The following is a 21569-nucleotide window of genomic DNA, read 5'->3' on the forward strand; positions in this document are numbered from 1 at the left end:
AGAGTGAGGCTGATGCAGTGCAACTCTTCCTCACTTTAATCCAACTCACGCGCACGTCATTTATGTCATCACCCGTGCCCAAGTCCTGCGGAGATGGGCGAGCTGCGACGCGGCAGGTGTGGATGCACTGGCAGCCGTAGTTGCGGACCTGCACGCGGGCGGCTCAGGCCATATGGTCGTCTTCCATTGATCTGAAGCAGAAATGGATGTAGGCAGCCGTCTGAGCGACTAAGCAGACCTCTTCTGGATAGCGCTGCTTACCTCCATAGCCTGAGGAAGGGGCTAGAAAAGGTGCCCTAAAAAGCCTGCTTCATCTACCCCGACCAGCTTACCCCGGCTGGAGGGAATCCCATTCTTGCGGTCGAAACACAAAGAAAACCCAAAAGGTTCCAATCACTCTTGGTGCGTGGAACATACGCACTCTATTGGATCATGCAGAGGCTGACAGACCAGAGAGAAGAACTGCCCTGATTGCAAGAGAACTTGCTCGCTACAAGATAGAGATAGTAGCCCTAAGTGAAACTCGCTTTGCAGACGAGGGCCAACTGACTGAAGTTGGAGCTGGTTACACCCTTTTCTGGAGTGGACGTGGTACCGATGAACGTCGTGAGTCTGGAGTTGGATTCGCTGTCAAGCCGAGTTTGGCAAATAAGCTCTCCATCTTACCAAAGGAAATTAATGACCGGCTTATAATGCTGAAGCTACCCTTACATGGAAAAAAGCAAGCCACACTCATTAGTGCTTATGCACCAACCATGACCTACTCGGAGGAAGCCAAAGACAAGTTCTACCAGGATCTGGAAACTCTGATTACTTCGGTACCAAAGTCAGACAAGCTGATCATTCTTGGAGATTTTAACGCCAGAGTTGGCGCGGACCACATCTCGTGGAAGGTAGTTATTGGTAGACATGGACTTGGCAACTGCAACAGTAATGGACATCTGCTCTTAAGAATGTGCGCAACATATGATCTCCTGATCACAAACACCATCTTCCGTCTGCCTAACCGTAATAAAACAACTTGGATGCACAGACGGTCTATGCATTGGCATCAGATCGACAACATCTTAGTTCGTAGGACTGACAGGCAGGATGTCAAGCTGTGCAGAAGAAACTACGCGAAATGCAGGACACATGGCTGAGCCGAAAGGCTGATGATATCCAATCCTTTGCCGACAGACACGACATGAAGAATTTCTATAGTGCTCTTCGTGATGTTTATGGCCCAGTAACATCAAGAACAGCCCCACTCTTGAGTTCCAATGGCAGCTCTTTCATAACCGAGAAGGAGAAGATACTGGATCGCTGGGCGGAACACTTTGACGGTATCCTCAACAGACCCTCTTCCATCAACGATGAAGCGATCAACCGTCTTCCCCAGGTGGAGATCAACGATAGGTTGGCTGACCCTCCAACAGTGCTGGAAACTCATAAGGCCATTGAGCTCCTGTCTAGTGGGAAAACTCCAGGAGCAGACTCCATCCCAGCTGAGATCTACAAGTCTGGTGGGCCTATGTTAGTGGGAAGACTAACAGAGATGTTCTGTGGCATGTGGAAGATAAAACGCATACCCCAGTAATTCAAAGATGCATCCATCATCCACCTTTACAAACGCAAAGGCAATCGCCAATCCTGCGACAGCCATAGAGGAATCTCTCTACTCTGCATCGTTGGCAAGGTCCTCGCCAGGCTACTGCTGAACAGACTCACAGAACACCTTGATCATGGCCTACTGCCAGAAAGCCAGTGTGGTTTCAGAAAGGAGAGAGGCACCATCGACATGATCTTTGCTGCCAGGCAGTTGCAAGAAAAATGTTTTGAACAAAATGTCCAGCTATACACCACCTCCGTGGACCTGACTAAGGCATTCGACACTGTCAAATTTGGATGTCCAGAAATCTTCATTGAAATGGTGAGACAGTTTCATGATGGCATGCTTGCCAGAGTCCAGGACCAGGGTAACTATTCCAAACCCTTTGCAGTTACGAATGGTGTGAAACAAGGATGCGTCTTAGCCCCCACTCTCTTCAGCCTCATGTTCTCCGCAATGTTGATGGATGCTTTCAAGGACAGCGATGTTGGAGTATGTCTCCGATACCGTCTGGATGGGAAGTTGTTCAAACTGAGGAGGCTTCAAGCCAAAATCAAAGTCCAAGTCTGTTTGCAGATGACTGTGCCCTCAACTCCAGTACGGAGGAAGGCATGCAACAGAGGATGGACCTTTTTTCCACAGCGTGCTCCAACTTCGGACTCACCATCTCTACCAGCAAGACCGAGGTTCTGCTCCTGGAGAGGATTACCTGGAACAATCCATCACTGTCAATGGCCATAAGCTCAAAAATGTAGACAAGTTCACATACCTCGGCAGCACCCTCAAACAAGCAGTCCACATAGACGATGAGGTCAATACTAGGATTGCCAAAGCCAACATAGCATTTGGCAGACTCCGCTCAAATATCTGGGATACCAGAGGCATCAAACTTGCCACCAAACTCAAAGTCTTCTCAGCGGTTGTTCTCCCCACCCTACTCTGTGCTTGCGAGACATGGACTGTGTATAGCCGCCATGTTAAAAAACTGAACCACTTCCATATGAGCTCCCTGAGGAAACTACTGAAAATCAGATGGCAGGACAAGGTACCAAACACAGAGGTGCTCACTAAGGCCGGCATGACAAGCATCCACACCATGCTGTGCAAGGCACAACTCCGATGGGCTGGCCATGTTGTCCGCATGCCGGTAGAACGCCTACCTAAGAAGGTCTTCTATGGAGAGCTACAACAAGGCAAAAGATCTCATGGTGGTCAAAAAAAGAGGCACAAGGACACCCTCAAGGCTTCGCTGAAGAACCTAGGCATTGATCCTGACAGCTGGGAGAGTGTCGCTGCTAACCGATCTGCTTGGCGCAGGCAAGGCAACGCTGGTGGGGAAGCCTTTGAGCAGAAAAGACTGGTGGACGCAGCTGAAAAACGTGATCTGCATAAATCCAGGAACAGCAGTTAAGCAACTCCCGGTCAGCAACCTGCACACCCATGTCCCCACTGCAACAGACTCTTCGGCCCGGATCGGACTAATCAGCCATCTAATCAGCCATCTCCGGACCCACCCCCAGTGAATCGATGACATTAAATGGTCCTCATCGACACCGATGGACGAACATCATCATCATCATCATCTATTGATGCCAGACCTATATATTGACGTGTGACCTATATAATGACGTCATGTCTATCTCTTGAACTTAGGTCTATCTTTTGACGTCAGGCCCATATATTGACATTGGGCCTATCTATTGAGCTCAGGCCTATCTATTGCGCTCAGGCATATCTAATGACCTTATGCCATTCAAGATATCAAGTATTACACACATAAAATAAAGTTTGCAGATTAAGGCTTATTAACATAATAACACTGGACAACAAATTTTTACAAAAGTCATGTTACTGAAATAAAATTAGTCAATTCTTATCAATTTTTATGTGCTGAACACGAATATGACAGTCAAATTGCAAAATTGGCTCTAGTTTTTTTGTAATCTGCAAGAAATTAATGTTTACATAACGAAATGCATTCCAACAGTAAAAGGTCAACTGTAATAGCCTACCTATAAAAAATCAAGTCATTGACTACATCTTAGATTTCTTCGCCTGTCTCTTGTACAGCTGTTCGGGAGCATCTCTGAGGAGTGTCCAGCAGTAGTCAGCCAGCATTGTAGTGGACCATTTTCCCTGGTATCTTTGTTCCATTGTTGCGATATCTTGATGAAAACGTTCGCCGTGTTCATCACTAACAATACCACAGTTGCTAGGAAAGAAATCCAAATGGGAATGAAGGAAGTGAATCTTTAGAGACATATTGCAGCCAAGTTTCTTATACTTCATCAACATGTCTTCTACTAGTTCCTTATAGTTTTCTGCCCTAACATTTCCGAGGAAGTTTGTAGAAACTAGGCGAAAAGCATTCCATGCTTGTTTCGCGTCACCTTCCAGCAAGTTGTTGAACCGGTCATCTTTGAAAAGCTCTCGAATCTGAGGACCCACAAAAACTCCCTCTTTAATCTTTGCTTCGCTGAGTCGAGGGAATTTTTCATGCAGGTATCGGAATGCTGGCAAAGTCCGGTCAATGGCTTTCACGAAGTTCTTCATCAAACCTAGTTTGATGTGAAGGGGTGGTAGCAAGATTTTCTGAGCCTCAACCAGAGCTGGGTGTTGGATATTCTTCTCTCCAATGGCTACATTCTGCCTGTGAGTCCATTCCTTCCTCATGTAGTGCATTTCCCATGCTCGGCTATCCCACTCGCATAAGAAACACATGTATTTTGTATATCCTTGCTGCAGTCCCATTAAAAGGGCAACTACCTTCAAATCACCACAGAGGTGCCAGCTGTACTTGTTATACTCAATGGAATTCAGTAGCTGCCTTAAGTTATCGTATGTCTCTTTCATGTGGACAGCATACGCTACTGGAATAGATGGAAGAATGTTTCCATTGTGCAAAAGCACAGCCTTGAGACTCAGTTTCGAAGAGTCCACAAATAGTCTCCATTCTTGTGGGTCATGAGTGATTTTTAAAGCATTCATCAGGCCCTCAATATCGGAACAGAATATCAGATTACTTTCCTTTCTGAAGAAAGGCTCCAATTGCTGGTGGCGCTTTCGATATGCAGTAATTGTGACATCTTCTTCTAGAAGATTCCATTGTTGGAGTCTTGATCCTAGCAATTCTGCCTTGTTCTTTGATAAGTCCAAATCACGAATCAGGTCATTTAGTTCTTCCTGTGTTATTCTGTGTGGGGTTGATGATGCACCACAGTGAAAATCTGGATCACTGCATGCTGATGGACCAGGAGAAGAACAGGTCGACTCACCTTTGTCTTCGTCAGATGAATCAAGAGAATATTCTGCTGGAGGTTCTGGAATAGGAAGTCCCTCACCATGTGGAACTGGTCTCAATGCAGACGGAATGTTTGGGTAGACTATTCTCGACTTCTTTCGCTTCGTTATTCCGCCGGAAAGAGGAGGAACCAAGCAGAAGTAACAGTCATTTAGGTGGTTGCTTGGCTCTCTCCACACCATTGGGACTGCAAACGGCATTGATGACCTTTTGCAATTCAACCACTGTGAAAGCTGTGTTGTACATGTAGCACAGCATATATGCGGAGCCCAAGGCTTGTCTTGGTCACCAACCTTGCATCCGAAGTAAAGATGATATGCCTTCTTCACTTGAGAATTGATACTTTTCTTCTGGTTGGCAAATGTCACTTCCCCACAAATATAGCAAAAATTGTCCGCGGTATTAACACACTTTCGAGGCATTACTGTTCTTTATTGTACGTAAATGGATAAAATAATAAGTTTTATGTAACAGTAGCTTGAACTGTCTCGCACAACGTCTAAAATATTTTAAATGCTGAACCTATCTGATTGGGCTTTATATAGTACACTGCTTACGTCAGCTTCAGCAGGCGCCTGGCATTAGTATAATAGGCCTACACATGTATAGTACACTGCTGACGTCAACTTACTTCAGCAGCCGCATGGCATTAGTATTGCATTGCATCAGAAAATGATGCAATCAACTGTGGATGATGTGAGCATGATGGTATTATGCAATGTTACATCATTATTCCGGATGTTGCTGCAGTCCTACTGGAGAAATTTACACAGTGAAACATAGAAAATGAGGTATATGAATATCTTCAAAACGAGAGCCAATACAAATTTTTCACGGTTATATTCGTGTTCGGCACACCAAAATACTACAGATTAGGGCCTTTTCAAGTCAGTAATGATTTCACTGTTGACCAGTGTAAACATTTCAAATCATATCATATTTCTGGATTGCAAAGCGATTAGGAAACTAACTATTTTTGTTGTGAGGATACATTTTCAAATGTTCTATCGTATATATATATCTATCTAGTTTAGTAATGATTTTAATTTATTTATTCGTTTGCTATTGGAAATAATTTAATAAGTAACGAATCCGCTATTTTTGTGATTCTATGTATTTAAATGCATTTCTTTTTGTCTTAAAATCTTCAGAAAATGGAGGAATAAAAGAATATCATCATCATACACCCCACACACCCACACTCTCAGAGTAACATACTTTATTTTGCCGTTTCCACAAAGGTTTTTACCTATACACACACACACACACACGCGCGCGCGCACGCACCCACAGACATACACACATGTTCGTTATGTTGTAGTCTTTACCATTGTCCATATTCATTGAAAATAATTTGTTTTGGTTCCTTATCAGTGTCTAATACATATGACAAATACAGATGAAAGAAATCAGAATGACAATTCTGAATAGCATAAACCAATTACAAATCAGGTAATAATGAATAACGTTTACTCTTTAAAAAAATTAAGTCTCACTTCCTGATAAGAGTCAGCTCATTTGTTACATATAACGGTTTTTTCTGTATGAACTTGAAACCTACGTTCTTTAAATTTCACCATATAAGTGTTAAGCCGTCGCTTAAAATTGTGTGGAAGAAGTTTTGTGAGTGGCTTAAATGTGAGAAAAATCCTCATGGATTAGCAACTGTTTTTCTTTTTTGGAGGAATTTTGCTCTGACAGTTTTAGGCACAAATACACCTCCACATCCCCCCCCCCCCATTAACTTACATGTTCTATTCACCGTTTCAATGTACTTCTGATATGACTTTTTTATATGTATGAACAGAGCCACTGACTTTTAACACACAGCCAGAGAGATATACAGTCATCGTTTTGTAATGTACTGGCTAAAGAAGACATTAAATCTTCGTCTTAAAAACATTCATATTGCATCATAATTTCTAGTCGTATATTGATCAAGGAAAGAAAGAGGGCAACCATGGTGAACGAATTGAAATCTGCAACAGAAAAATAAACACACACCCTCCAAAAGAAAAACAACAACCCCACCAGCTCCCCCACCCCCAAAACCAAACGTTTACCTTTTTAATGTGCGATGTCAGTGATTTTTTTCTTTCTATGATGCAAGTGATAAATTATTTTTGATTGCAACAGACTGGTCATGACCTAAATCTAAATTGCATAATTTGTAACCCCGACTAAAACAAAATCAATATGTCTGAATAGAATGCTACAACATGATTAGAAATACTACCTTGACGCTAAATATTGACAAAACACTGCGTCCAATTAAAGCAAAGAGACAAAGAAACAAAACTCCTGGTTTCAGCCAATGAAATTCTTCAACAGATATGGCGAAGAAACAGGAGTCAATCTTTATGTGGGTCCCTCTCAAACTGCTAGCCATGCTAGCCAGTAACCTTCGAGGAGCTCCCTCCACCACTGGACCCCAATTGGGGCTAAATTTTATAAATGATTTTATGTGTTTGTGTGTCCCCCTAAGGTCTTTGTTTTGTGTCTTTCGTAAAAAAATCAAAAAGAATTTAGGTATAAAAATGTATTTCAATATGTTTTGGGATTGGGGTTTCTCTATGATTTCCCTAAACTTTTGGCGGCTTAGAAATTATCAAGGTTCCTAGTCTCAGGTCTTCCAATTTCCCTTACCCAGTTCTATAGAGATCAGCTTATGGGAGTCGTACTAACTTGCGTAGGCACAAGCCAAAGGCCGGTCCCACCCCCATCCCGTTTTCATGATATTGGTCAAGAGATATTGTCTTGTGTTTGCTCTATGTTTGATGCTATTTTGTGTGCATACATTCACTGTATTTGTGTTAGGGCTGGCGTAATCGAATTCAGTCCTGGTTGTCTAGTCACTGTATATATTTTTTTAAATCTCTTCCCCCTTTAATCTTTTTCTCTTCGTTCTTTTCTCCTCATTTTGATTTTCCATTTTTCGTAGTTTTCTTTTATTTTCTATGAGACAAATTTCTTTCATTCAAATATAGAAAAACTAATTAAAAATTGAAGCCTTTTTTATTTCTTTGTAGTGTTTGTGTGACGTGCGTCTGTTTTTGTCTCTCATCGTGGTCCTATATATGGAGCTTGTCGTTCTCTTCTCTCCACTCACAATGCTTCTCTACATTGGTGGGCATATCCTTGTGACTCGCCTTGGGCTTTACTCGAATCATCTACCTTATCAGGACCTTTGGGTTTATAATTTCTTCAGTGGAATGTCTGGTACAGTTGTTCTTGCGGGATAGTTATCATTGGGAGAGGGGCCCTGAAACAGAATTCACAAGTCAAGAAAGAAATTAAAAGTCGAACTAGGGCCACACTTCTGAATTTAAAAAAAAAAACAACAAAATGTTTTGTTTTTTTTTTTGGGGGGGGACACTGAAATTTGACATGTCTTCTCGATATTGCACCGCATAAATAATTTGGTCGCGCTCCAAGGAATCCATGCCATTTAGCAGACGGCATAATGACGACATAAGTGACACGTTGTGTCGAATATTGCTGGGGCGTTATCATCAGAAACGGAATTTAAAAAAGATTCTTCTATCATAATTCAACTTGAGACTAATGAGATAAAAAGACCTAAATATTTTACATTTTATGGTAAGTTTTTGGCTTTTAATTTCATACCTTTTCAATTATGTTAGGTCCATATCTTGACACGTGTATGTGTGTAAGTGGTTTTTCTTCATGTTGAGACAACAGAATCAAAAACAATTTTAAAAAACCAAGTACAAACAATCAAGATTTGTGTGTGCACGTACATTTGCATGATAATTTATTTTGCACCATCTCCAAATGGAACGCAAACACTTTTGCACATATATGCATTTGCACGGCATGCATATTTCGTGTTGATCAGCAAATTATGTATCAATAATATAGCCACGAAACTATTTTTTAATTATTCATTTTTTTAAATTGTCAGGATCAGTTTGGATGAAAAGTCAGTCTGTATTTGGGAAAGTGGTTCTAGTGGTTTTTTTCTGGGAGTTCTAGAAATACAGGCCCCTTCCCACTTACGCCCGCCATGTTATGTCTGCAAAGGCTGTGGGGACTGGATCCGCCCCTCTGGTATATAATTTCATCTTGTGTACCTGTACAGAGGCAGATATATAAAAGTAATGCCTATGTTTGAACGTGTCCAAATATTGCCAAAATATAGGTATAAATATTTACCTACATTATTGGTTTGTGGCGGAATAATAATAATAATAATAATAATAATAAATAAATAAATAAATAAATAAATAAATAAATAAATAAAACAGTAGCATTGTCATCATCGTCGTCTTCCTTGTTTTTATCATCAATATCAGGAACAATTTTGTGTCTTTTTCCGTGACATATCCTATGATGATTATAATTTTCGCATTAGTAAAATATACTAATCTGGAGAACCGTCTTAACAACGAGATGAACTCACTGCAAATTTGACAATAAATACGCGTGCACATCAGATACAAATGTTGTGCATTTGAACGGGGTAATAGATGCTTTGCAAACAGCGCGTATTCTGACAATGTGTGAAAAAAAATGGCGGTATGTAGTATTTGTTAACGATATCAAAGGGAGTGTCGAATTTTGAGCGCCGAATGCATGAGAAATGTAGTCCTAAGGATTAGTGGGAAATTCTTAACTGAAATTTTAATTTCAACGCTTAACTTTATAGCTATTAGAAAGAAATACTAAGATAAGCAAATAAACAAATACATAAGTAAATACATAAATAAATAAATACATAAATGATAAGTAAAATAATAAATAAATAGGTAACAAATGATAACAAAATAAATAAATAAATACAATGTTCAATTATGAGTCACTCATTTAGAAATTACTACCCTGATGGTCCTATGAGATAGTTGTTTGTCATTATTAGCACCAGTAACCGGAAGCTAGATATGCATTATGCCCAATACATAATTCCATCTGCGATCATAAAATGCAACAGAAATGAAGCGTGCAATACATTTTATCGAATCCCATAATTAAAGACATCTAAATCCACATATATGACTTAATTATAATGGCATGTTGGCTCCACTGAAGCCAAGCCTGTAATATTATGTATTCCAGATGTTCTATGTTCACCAAGTGTGCAGTAAATATGGCTAATAAAATGTTTTTCTCTTGCAACCAGTGCTTTTACTGTCATATTTTATGGCGCCCCCTGAGCCGTCGGCAAAAGTCATCGCACACGTGTATAACCATAATGAACGTTCTCTGAAAACTGAAATATCAGTCTAAAGATAAACTGAATCAGGCAATACGTTTTTACACACGCACATTGACTTTTGTTTAAGTCAACAAGAAAGTCGTCATTTATATCTGTTGACTTGATTTTATTTGAAAATATATTAAAATTTCAAACAAATGAAATAATTTTAGAATTTTCCAGTTTCATTTTAAATCAGAGATTGGTGCCACGAAAAATTGTGTGCATTGGTATTATATTGCGGACCAACAATTTAATGTTCTGGGGCAAGGAACTTCCCCATTTTTTAAAACTTTCTGTCTGTCAGCCTCTGGAAAAAATAGCTTGCTCTGAGTTATAGCGACATAACACAGAATTATATCCATTATAAAAAGTATGTTCTTGAGATAAAATAAAATGTATCAGCTGAAAAGAAAATCGCATCACCTCCATTAAATGTCCAGTTCTTTATAGTAGATGAATTTACTAAGTGTTTGTTAATTGTTGTATAAGTCGTGATCTAAATTCTGTAACTAAAGGGGGATGATTAATCATAGAAACTGTGCTGATATTAGTAAACTTGTTGATAACAAAGACATCGTTGACACTGAAGCGCATAACTTGCTAACTACACAATTGATATAACAGGCAGGGAAACTTTGAGTGGGATGCCAATATCCGGGCAAGATATTTATCAGAGAAGGCCAGTAAAAACAGAACACATCAACTCAACAGACGAGACAATATTTAGTGAACTTGTGAAATGACCTATAATTCTAACAGAAAACAACTATTCTCCTGAGAAGCTTAGGATTATTCGCTGTCTTAGAAAGGAATGTAAGTACCTAAGTCATAGCATACGCTATTAAATAAATAAAATATGACATTTAAAAAAAATCTATAATGTTTCCAAAATCTGAAATATCTCTCACAATATATCACTTGGCCAACACGTTGACATAAGTGACACTTGTCAAACATGTGACTAAAGGGTCGTACATAAGATTATATTTGTAATATTAAAAATTAATTTGTGACAAGTACTTCTAAAAAAACATTGTCCTGAAAAACGAAAACAAGATTGCTAGGAAATGTTTGTACATTGCTTGCTAACGAAAACTACCGAAGTACATGTACAGTGTAAATGTACTGTAGTACGTAATACCAGAATCAGATGACGCGATAAACCGGTATTCCGGTAATATCGCTCACCTCTATGAAAAATCCTTTTGATTTCCTCAGTTTGTAGCTATTACTTCATGGTGGTGTCTGCATAGAGACTGAAAAACAATAATTATCGACAGATCTCTGAAAGTCAGGATTTCGTCTTGTTTTCATTAAGATACTCATTCCTTGAAATATGATCACTCGTCAAACACTATCTCGAATAATAAAAAGCAGGCAAGAAACAAAAAAGAAATCGACAAAATTAAAATAACTTAAGTTGCTTGATTTTACAGGCTGATTAGAAATGGCGCTAAAAATCGATGCCCAAAGAACATCTACTTGCCGTATAGTAGCGTAGTGTTTCAACTATAGCGTTTGAACAGCTGGCGCATACATGAACGAGTTTAGATGTTACGACTGTGCCAGGCATTGAATCTTCGCACCATGTCGACTGATGTATTTATTGTACTCAAGCACCCACATATTTTCATTATTAATCACAAGTTTTTATTGTACCCCAAAAACGCACAGATCCGGGCTATTAATCACACGCTAAGGCAGAAACCAGAAGTGATTCAGCGCGGAAAGAGCTACTGGATATAAACATAAAAGGCATACTCCTGACATCGTCTTTAGGCAGTTAGCCCTCGAAATGTACGGAATTCTCGACGGACATATATAACAGTTTATAAATTGGAAGAGGGAAGATAACTTGTCAATTACAATACAGAGAATAATCTGATAGGTGAGAGTAGAATCTGTATACATTTTCCTAAAGTTAATGGCCATAACAAATGGTTCCGCGTACTCAGGAAACAGAGAACCGGCCTTAATATTTCCACGCCTAAAACGTTAACTTTTCATTAGGAACTTCAGTGATCTATACTTATTCTAGTGTCTTTTGAAACCGTGGACACAAAGTACATGGAAGGCAACTGCTAAAGAAGGATACACATTGAAGCATTTCTGTAGGCAAAACTCAAATCAGGTGATGAAAATGTACCCTTTATTTACATTTCTCTTTGGGGTTATCCTGGTCATTGTTTTCGCCCAGGATATTAGCAGTAAGAGGCTGGGTAACGAACTGAAAATGGATGCGAAAGACGGCAGTGCAGTTCAAGCTTCCGGTTATAATTGGAGAAATGAAAATAAGGACCAGTTGTTGATTAGGTCAACCCAGAAATTGGACACGAAGATTCATAGCATGCCTTCAAATGGCTCGGTGAAGGACATAGATGAAAATGACAATGACAGACCCGTTCAAGATTCCGACAAAATCTCAAAAAAATCAAGGAAGGGCAGAAAGACAGACAAAGACAAATCGGCTCGAAGCTTATCTCCCAGTGACAAGAAGAAGAATGGCGGAAAACTTCAACGAGGTCCAGCTAAAAAAAAAGTTGATAAGAAACCTCGACCAGAGGAATCTGCCGTTACCATGGAATCAGCAGTCGACGAAAGTAACGGTATTGAAAGACAACTGGTGATGTTTATAGATCGTGTTTCTGAGTTAGAAAGGACACAATCATTAAATTCAATGCGTTTAGAACAACTGGAGGATATCCTAAGCGATTCGTCATCTCGAGAAATGGACAAAATCAAAGAACAGCTGAAACGATTAGATAAACAAATCATCGATATTAAAGAGACGGTTTCAAAATTATCTCCCGAAGGTAAGATTACTGTATATTCGAGGTTGTATTCTTCATCTACCTTTTAGACTATGGACAATTAGCCTTCTAATACTGGTGTATATTGGGCCGCAATACGTAATTACAAAATATATAAATATTTATCTCCCCATAAAGGTATTTAACTCACCATGTATCTTGTTTGAGTTTACACTGGCCAAGAATTTTAATGCACAATGTAACCGTTACGTTCACGTTAATATAATTGGCATTTATGAACGAGGAAGTTAATTAAATGAATTTAGCTTGCGTAATTAGCAATCCTATGAAACATTAACCATTGACTCAGAGCAACGTTACGATCGAATTAGTGATAACGTTACCAAGCCAATCGTCTGAGTGTTCCTGCATTCCCCTTGTTGTTTGTTGTTGTTATTACGACAGTCGGAGCGATGATCTGATTGGATGTTATTTTTCGGTCTGATAATTTCAAGGGTCGCAGAAAAACAAATACAGAAAGATAGATTCAAGAATATTCGAACTTTCTCGTCTAGTCTTAAATAGAGAAACAATTTTACCGTCTGTTAGTCTTAGGATTTTTAGAATGTTCATTTCAATATGAAGTTTAAGGTTTGTCTTGTGTTACGTTCTTGATTAGCACACGCTTAAAGAAAACTGATCATCGTTCAAGAAGTAATCATTAGATTCACATAGATTTAAAAAAGTAGTGATCATAAGAGTAATTTTAGTTCTGAAAAGATCAGTGATAGAAATTAGATTAATTTGTGGAGACAAAAGCAAACTAATCGAATCATCAAAGCATTGATATGCAAGTATTTGCCTTCTTGAGGTGCCTAATATGTTCTCACTTCATGTAAATGTCTGTGGAATGAGTATGCATTATACTCACTGGCGTACCGAATGGCAGGCAATGGTGGCGAATCGTCCAGGTTGGCGCTTAAGTAGTGGTAACAAAAGGGGAAAAAAAAAAGGAAAAGGGAAAGAGAAAAACAAAAAAAAAAAAAGGAAAAGAAAAGAAATAAGAAAGAGAGGGTGGGCGGTTAAAGGATTATACTATTTAGAAAATTTGGTGATGCTGCCATTGATGACTTATAAGGGTATAAATAAAATAATCCGCATAGGGATGCATTTTAGCTCCGTTAGCCACTGATTATGCTCCCTAAGAACGTCATGTTTTGTATCAGACTGATCATTTATTGGCCAACGTAAGATGTATTGATAAAAAGTTCATACATTAAGCTTTTATGGGTGAGGATGTGATATTTTATTTCCGGGATGATTCACTGGACAAGATAGACACAGGGCTATACTCAACATATGCTACCGGGCTGATGCTTGCACCAGAATAATGTATCGTCATAATTTCCATGCTAGTACTACGAAGGCAAAAACACCCATTTTCCTAAGACATTATCCACGTGAATAACCCAAAAGCTTGCTTACCATTTATAAATTATGTAACTAGTACCATGTGTAACATTCACAAACAATCATTCATTTAATGAATAACAGATATATATCGGTGGTATAGATAAATCTGCACATATTGTACTGACGTCATAAATATCTATAATCAAGGGAACTAATTCGAACCACTCAAAGGGACGTAACTAAATGTAATGCTTAAATTAAGAAGTGCAGACTTCGTCAGAGACTAAAAACAGGCCGGAAATGAACCGGCACAAAGAGTATGTCACTGCTACCACATATAATTACAATTAAAGAAATGTCATTTACTGTCCATCACCTACATACATATACAAACTTATGTGAAAGGGTTGTATGTTATGTGATGTTGAGTGATATTTACAAACAAAAACACCTTTTTACTTTCCAGTTCTAACACTTACAAACAAAACGGATAGCTAAGGGGATATGTAAGGACTGGATGATAGTCAAACACTTACTATCAAACATTTACTTGCAACAGAACAATGGAGAGAAAACGGGAAAAGCTGAGGCTCAAATCTATTTAAAGACAAACATATTATCCAACATTGCACACATATAAGCTCGTGTGAAAGTGTATGTAAGATATTCAATGGGTAGGATCTCTAACACACGTCCTTAGAAAGAATGTATATTTCTATCATCCATCACACACCATTGCAAAGAAAATAGATGAGGGTAGAATGGGTGTCTGTGATGCTTACTAACAGACATTTTTGCATTCTTCAAATCCTAGATGACCATAAAAAGTGTGCATGTTTAATAGTGATAACGAGTCATTGTCTGTCTAAAATTAGGTGGTTATCCGGATTACCCCATTATTTTATATTCTAACAATACATATCTCTTTATAGATGTTATTGATGACCAGTAAGTGCATGTGCTGGTCAGTTGCGGTGGTTGCTGGTCAGCAACTCTGTGTATTGGTTATAATACGTGAGTGTTGCTTAGCAGATGCTGGTACTGGTCATACAGCCCGATTTATCCCATATAGCCCCCTTTCTCCCCTTATCGTTCTCATACTATAATCTGCAAAAGAACCTCTCATTGGGGATTGTATCAAAATAAAATCATTGTGTACGTTTCCCTGAGTATTTTATCCAGATTCCATCATGATCGAGTCAGCTTTTTGAATTAAAAGGCACTTCCATGTGCAAGCTTGGTTTATACTCAATGAAGCACGTTAGGCTGTAGTTAAGTTACTCTGCAGCTCTTTATGGTTGTGTCTCTTTTTATACAACATACATAGTTTGAAAACCACGGTGAATGATGTTTTGTTTCGAGATGAAATTATCTATCTAAGCATATAAACAACATAAAATCTGAATGAGAAAAAAAGGATTTATTTTAGTCTTAAGATGTCAATAAACAAGTCAATATAATAGAGTTTACATATTCCCTTCCTAGTTAATAAATAAATTAATATAACATAATGTACATATAATTATAACCAACAGTCTCATTAATTTGTATCAAATAAAAGATAAGATGTATGGGGTTACACACTCCGTCACCAGCATACTTGGCTACCAGTCACACTGGTCAATCAAGCAATCAGCGCCCATCAATCTCAGTCAGCAACGCCTGATCTCCTGCTACTCGACCAGCAACACTGTTTACTTAAGCTCTACGACTGCTATGGTTCAGCTTCACAGCTGCTATTGTCAACTCTGGTTAGCTGTGCAGCTGGTACCACGTCGACGTCAATCACTCCGATAACTCTGATCACTCTGGTCAGCTGAAAATACATCTAAGACCGTGTACTATACATGACACGGGCATATACGATAAAACGTAATGATTTATATACGGTAAGCTACACATATTACATTATCGGCGTAATAATTACAAAACAATACTCAAGTTCAAAAGTCAACCTAACCGTGCCCGAGAGGAATCATACGGTAATAAACAGTTTCTTAAAAATGCAACTTTATATATTGCTAATATAAATCTCTTGCTAAGTCACAAACAATAATAGAAAATATTTGCATGATACTACATAAGCCGAAGCTACATAGAAAATATACAAAAATAAACGTGGTAGTGCAGTAGTTGTAGCTTATACACAATAAATTAATAACTTAAGCTGAAGATGTGCAAGTCCTTAATGTAGACCGCTCACTGACAAGAAGTTCCGTAATGTAAAGATTTTGACCTACGGTGAGGTATTTATACACAGACGATGACGCAATACATCGTCTGTGCGCAGAAAGTATTTGTTTCTTCCCATCCAAAGCACTTCGTACGAGCGGCGTAGGATGAACTGAACTCACTATTTTGAAATTTTTGTACCATATACATAAATCACCCTCGGGTATCGTTGTACATAAAAAACGAAACCCGAGTACATGTATTTAATGCATAAAAGGATTTATACAATTCCGTGACACTTTTTTTTTACATTTTAAATATAAACAACATCAAACTACGATGGTGTCTATTTACTGCTTATACTTTCTGAGCTTTCTTTCTCGCCCTCTTTACGAAAACAGATTCATAATAATTCAACCGTGATATAATTGTATGTAATACAAATATACCATAAAGATTGAGAAAAAAAGGAGAACAATGTCAAAAACTTCAAAAATATCGTAGTTCACTTCCGGTTCCCATTAACTTTTGTAGCACTTGTGAATTTGGCATTTGGATTTACGGAAAGTTGTTGTTGTTGCTGTTGTTGTTGTTGTTGTTGTAGGGTTTAACGCAATTTTCAGCACAAGATAGGTTATACATGGCGGCCAGTATAAATGGTGGAGGAAGAATAAGAGAAAACTCCGGAAAGAACCAAAGACCGACGAGAAGCTACTGGCAAGCTTTCTCACATACCCACATTGGCTGAATCGGAGACTCAAACCCACAGAGGTGAGATGGCAGTGATCCGTAACGGTGAGCGCTTTAGACGACCAGGCCACTCGCTTCCCCACCCCCATTTTACGGAAAGTAAAGCGATCAATTAAAAAGACTGTATCAGAAGACTCAGTAATAATGAAGACACATGAATTTGTTGGATTATGTATGTTGTATTTGATTTATCGTTTTTAAACAGTTATATAGGTGAAGTGAGCTAAAAGTGGTGTATATCTACTCTCTCTCTCTCTTTAAGGGGTACCAATTATCCAAAAGCACGAGGGTTTGGAAGGGTTTTTGGTGAAATCTTTCAACGAAATCACCGACATCGAGAATCTGGTGACGTCATCCGGAGAGGATTGCTGGATGAAATGTACCGAGACCAATGCCTGCTTGTCTGCAAGTTTCCTGGCTGCCAATGGCACGTGCAAATTGTCTCGCGTGTCTGCTTTTGACATCAGTGCTATAGAGCAGGCATCCGGTTGGGTGGTTTTCGCTAAACATTTCTCAGGTAAAATAAATAATTTTGTGTTCTGAAAGGCATATATTCCATTTTTGTTTTATATTTTTCTGTGTAACACATTTTGTTTCACATCTCATGTTTATGATTCGGCTTCCTTTGACTGTTGAGATTAAAAAAGTAATATTCATATTAGAATTGTTTAATATAATCTGACAGTTTGCTTTTAAATACTAGCATATATAGGCAGTACTGTGTTTCTTTAAATAATGCTTCATTAATACTATAAAAAGGATCCAATGGATAATCCCAGTTGATTTTGGAGTTGCGAGAAGTTACAAGATACAAGTCTTTTCGTTACAAGAGGTAAGCTTTTCGATTAACACTCAAATAAGTAGGAAAATAGTAAAGTCTTCCCAAAAACTCTGTGCCTTCAAGAACCTAAACTATTAAAATAAAATGACCATTTAAAGGTGAGAATGTGGGGGCAGCAGATATGTGTCGCCCCCTCCTGATACTCAAGGATTCTTGACAGCTCCGTAAATAACTTTCTTTAAGCACATATCTACCAAGTCTGAACAGAACTTGCATTACAGTTTACAGAAGTAAAACAGCTTTTCATATGGTTGTATGTATGTATGTATGTATGTATGTATGTATGTATGTATGTATGTATGTATGCATGCATGCTTGGGTTGATGGATATGCACACCCTGTCAAGCTGAATTAATTGAATCTTACAATTTCGTTTATATTATAGTCTCATACGCATCAACTGAACCCAAATATGGTTTGGACTTTTCACATGCCAATGCCACCTGCGAGTCCCTGGGCGCCTCTGTTGCCACACTTGAGGACTTGCAGTCCGCCTTTAAAGAAGGGTATCAGCGTTGTGGATGTGGTTGGGCAGCCAATGGAATAGCATATATTGTCATGCAGCAACCAATGGACGCCTGTCTTTCTTCTGTGGGTATCATCAGCTGCACGTGGCAGTCCACCTGGGATGTGTACTGCAAAATCAATAAACCTCAGGGTATGACTAAGTTTTATGTAAACCGTTGCATCTCTTGTTGCTTCCATCGATACGATGTATTTGATCTATAATTTAGTTCAAGATTTTTCAGAGCTTTACTAGATACTGGAAACAGTGTGCACATTGTTTATCTAACAATCAGTTTCAATGCACAACACACATTCCTACATCATAAAGTGCAGTTTTCTGTTAAAGTCTGATTGTAAAATATCCTTATAAAACAGCCCTTCAGAATACTTTGTGTCCGTTTACCACAACATAAATTCTATGGTATGGTCATTAACAGTCACTGATGGAGAAGACCGCAACATTTTCTACCCATTAACTTAAATACTTACCGCAAGCACGTGCACCAGCTGCAATGTGTCTGCAGTTCACGTTCAGTATCAAGCTTTGTATCAGTGGATTTACGTCAAAGAGACAGATTACCGTAAAATAAACTATAGCTGCTTTTTGACGACATTAGGTTATTGCGTTTGAAGAAAGGATTACTGCAACGGTAAAAATGACAGAAATATAAATATTTGGTATATATAGATCACTAATTAGTACCTCTGTGTGCATCTTCGTTGCCGTATTGTAAAGGGGCTTGTGGGAGCAATGATGAACAACAGAATAATTTCGGTTAAAGATAAATCTTCGTTCCTATCTTTACATTTCAGAGATGTCGGAAGATGAACGTGCATTTAGTAAGCTAAATATTTTTTTAATCATGGTTTGACATAGTTTAAATACGTTTTATGGTCTTTATATATCAAGTAACTTTTTAAATGTAATTGCATCTTATTGCAAAGGAAACGTTTTGTTTATTTATTTTATGTCAGCGAGTCCCAGCGCCGTGGATTATGCGGTGATCCAAGGCAGGCGGATGAATTCAGATCCTATGGTCAGTCTGGGTACCACTGTAGCAGAAGAAGCCCCTATATGTGCGGACAAGTGCACAAAAACCCTCTTCTGTGTGTCCGCCAGTTTCAATAGCTTTGAAAAGAGATGTGAATTGAGCACTCTTTCTGCTTACGATCGGTCTACGTCTACAAACGACGATAATTGGGTTGTATACACCAAAGCTGACATGCCTGGTAGGTCTCTTTTGTTACGTAGGCAACAATGATACCGTAACTTTGTGTGTTGCTCTAAGAAAAACAAAACAAGCCAAGAAATTAACCATTCAGATGTTTTATACACAGAAGAGAGAGAGAGAGAGAGAGAGAGAGAGAGAGAGAGAGTTTGTTGCAAATTATGAAAGGGTAAATCAATACGAGAACGTGCAATACATTAAACACAGTGTACGACGATTTATATTATTTAAACTATTTGTTTTATATCATGTAGTCATTTTCTATTAAGGACTTCACTCTCTCAACGTCTCTTTCTTTCGCTTCTCTATATATGCCTCAAGTAGAGAATCTCATCAATACAAATATTTCTTGCAGTCTTCTTGTTGAAGGACCCACTCGGCTCAGATAACTCCACAATGACATTGAGTGACGCAAGGCGGAACTGCCGGAATCTTGGTACCCGTCTGGCTAGATTCGAGGAATTATACGAAGCGTACCAGATGGGTTACATGCAGTGCAGCTGTGGCTGGGCTGACAACGGGATCGTTTACGCCATTGTGCAGACGCCCGTTAATGGATGCACTAGCAGCATCGGCGTCATCAAATGCAGCTGGCAGACAACTTGGAATGCTTATTGCAGAGTTTGTATCTGCATCTCATTTATTTGTCAAAAGTCTAAGCTCTTCGTCATATTCTGGCTTTATAATAATATATGTCAAAAGTCTAAGCTCTTCGTCATATCCTGGCTTTATAATAATATTTGTCAAACGTCTAAGCTCTTCGACATATCCTGGCTTTATAATAATATCTGTCAAAAGTCTAAGCTCTTTGTCATATCTTGGCATTCTTAATAACACTCTGAATATGGACAAAACAAATATAATTACTATCAGATTCCTTGTCAGTGTTTAGTAATTGCTATCAGATTCTTTTTCAGTGTCTTGTAATTGCAATCAGATTCTTTTTCAGTGTCTAATAATTGCCAACGGCTTCCTTGTCAGTGTCTAGTAATTGCTATCGGATTCTTTGTCAACATCTAGCAATTGCTATATGATTCCTTGTCAGTATCTAGTTAAGAAGTATAATATTACAATATTTCTTTGAATTCATCACAAGTTTCATAGAAGGATGTTGATTTGATAACCAGAAGTCTCTTACTTTAATAGAGGTGAGCTTAAGGTAGTTTGGACTTTACTTTTTTTTTGTTTCGTTATTAAGTATTCCATAATTATTTAATATAGTCCCTTTTAGTGCGGTGTCACTTTTCACCCTATCACTTACGGCATATATATTAAAACTGACCACAGATATATACTTTTATAGTTATTTGGTCATTGTCAGTTTGTTTGTTTCTGTTTTCAGGCACATTCATGAAATGTATACCAAGAAAAAAGATATGCAGACATACAGCCGTTGCAAGTCCCTCTGGAACAAACTCATATAAATTCGTCACATATTCTTAAGTATTGCCTTGTCTCTTCGTTCAAATAAACTTTGTGCTGCCTAAGTTTCATTTTTTTTGGTCTTATGAGCATTTCTTTAGATAACGAGTCTCAAGTCCCACTTCATTTTCTGTATAACATTTTCTTTCTCTCCATTCGCCTTCATTATGTTACTTTGACATGAATTAAAGGAGAACATTTTAGGATGTGTGTTGGTTGTCTACATAGTCACTAAGACGACGATTGCCATTTACAGGATGAGGGTTGTCTGCCTAGTCACTAAGACGACGATTGCCAGTTACAGGATGGGAGTTGTCTACATAGTCACTAAAACGATGATTGTCAGTTACAGGAAGGAGTTGCCTACGTAGTCAT

General features: G+C 38.5%; 1 protein-coding gene across 1 annotated transcript; it reads left to right on the plus strand.

The window, feature by feature from the left end:
- Nucleotides 1-11789: 11789 nt before the first annotated feature.
- On the plus strand, nt 11790-21259 carry LOC149807479 (uncharacterized). The gene is made up of 6 exons (XM_089967003.1): nt 11790-12923; nt 17458-17712; nt 18422-18694; nt 19519-19773; nt 20128-20393; nt 21115-21259. Exons 1-6 carry the CDS (start codon nt 12245-12247, stop codon nt 21124-21126), a joined length of 1740 nt encoding a protein of 579 aa, XP_089823129.1. The 5' UTR covers nt 11790-12244; the 3' UTR covers nt 21127-21259.
- Nucleotides 21260-21569: the final 310 nt, after the last annotated feature.

The sequence above is a fragment of the Sinohyriopsis cumingii genome, chromosome 1 (assembly GCF_028554795.1).
Source record: "Sinohyriopsis cumingii isolate HCF-2022 chromosome 1, ASM2855479v2, whole genome shotgun sequence".
Lineage (NCBI taxonomy): Eukaryota > Metazoa > Mollusca > Bivalvia > Unionida > Unionidae > Sinohyriopsis > Sinohyriopsis cumingii.

What these genes read in the sequence shown, in the direction of transcription:
- LOC149807479 (XM_089967003.1), top strand. Translation starts at nt 12,245, where the DNA reads ATGAAAATGTACCCTTTATTTACATTTCTCTTTGGGGTTATCCTGGTC. An exon ending in TTTCGCTAAACATTTCTCAG is followed by an intron (nt 17,713 to 18,421) that starts GTAAAATAAATA and finishes TTTATATTATAG; the next exon opens with TCTCATACGCATCAACTGAA. An exon ending in CACCAAAGCTGACATGCCTG is followed by an intron (nt 19,774 to 20,127) that starts GTAGGTCTCTTT and finishes TATTTCTTGCAG; the next exon opens with TCTTCTTGTTGAAGGACCCA.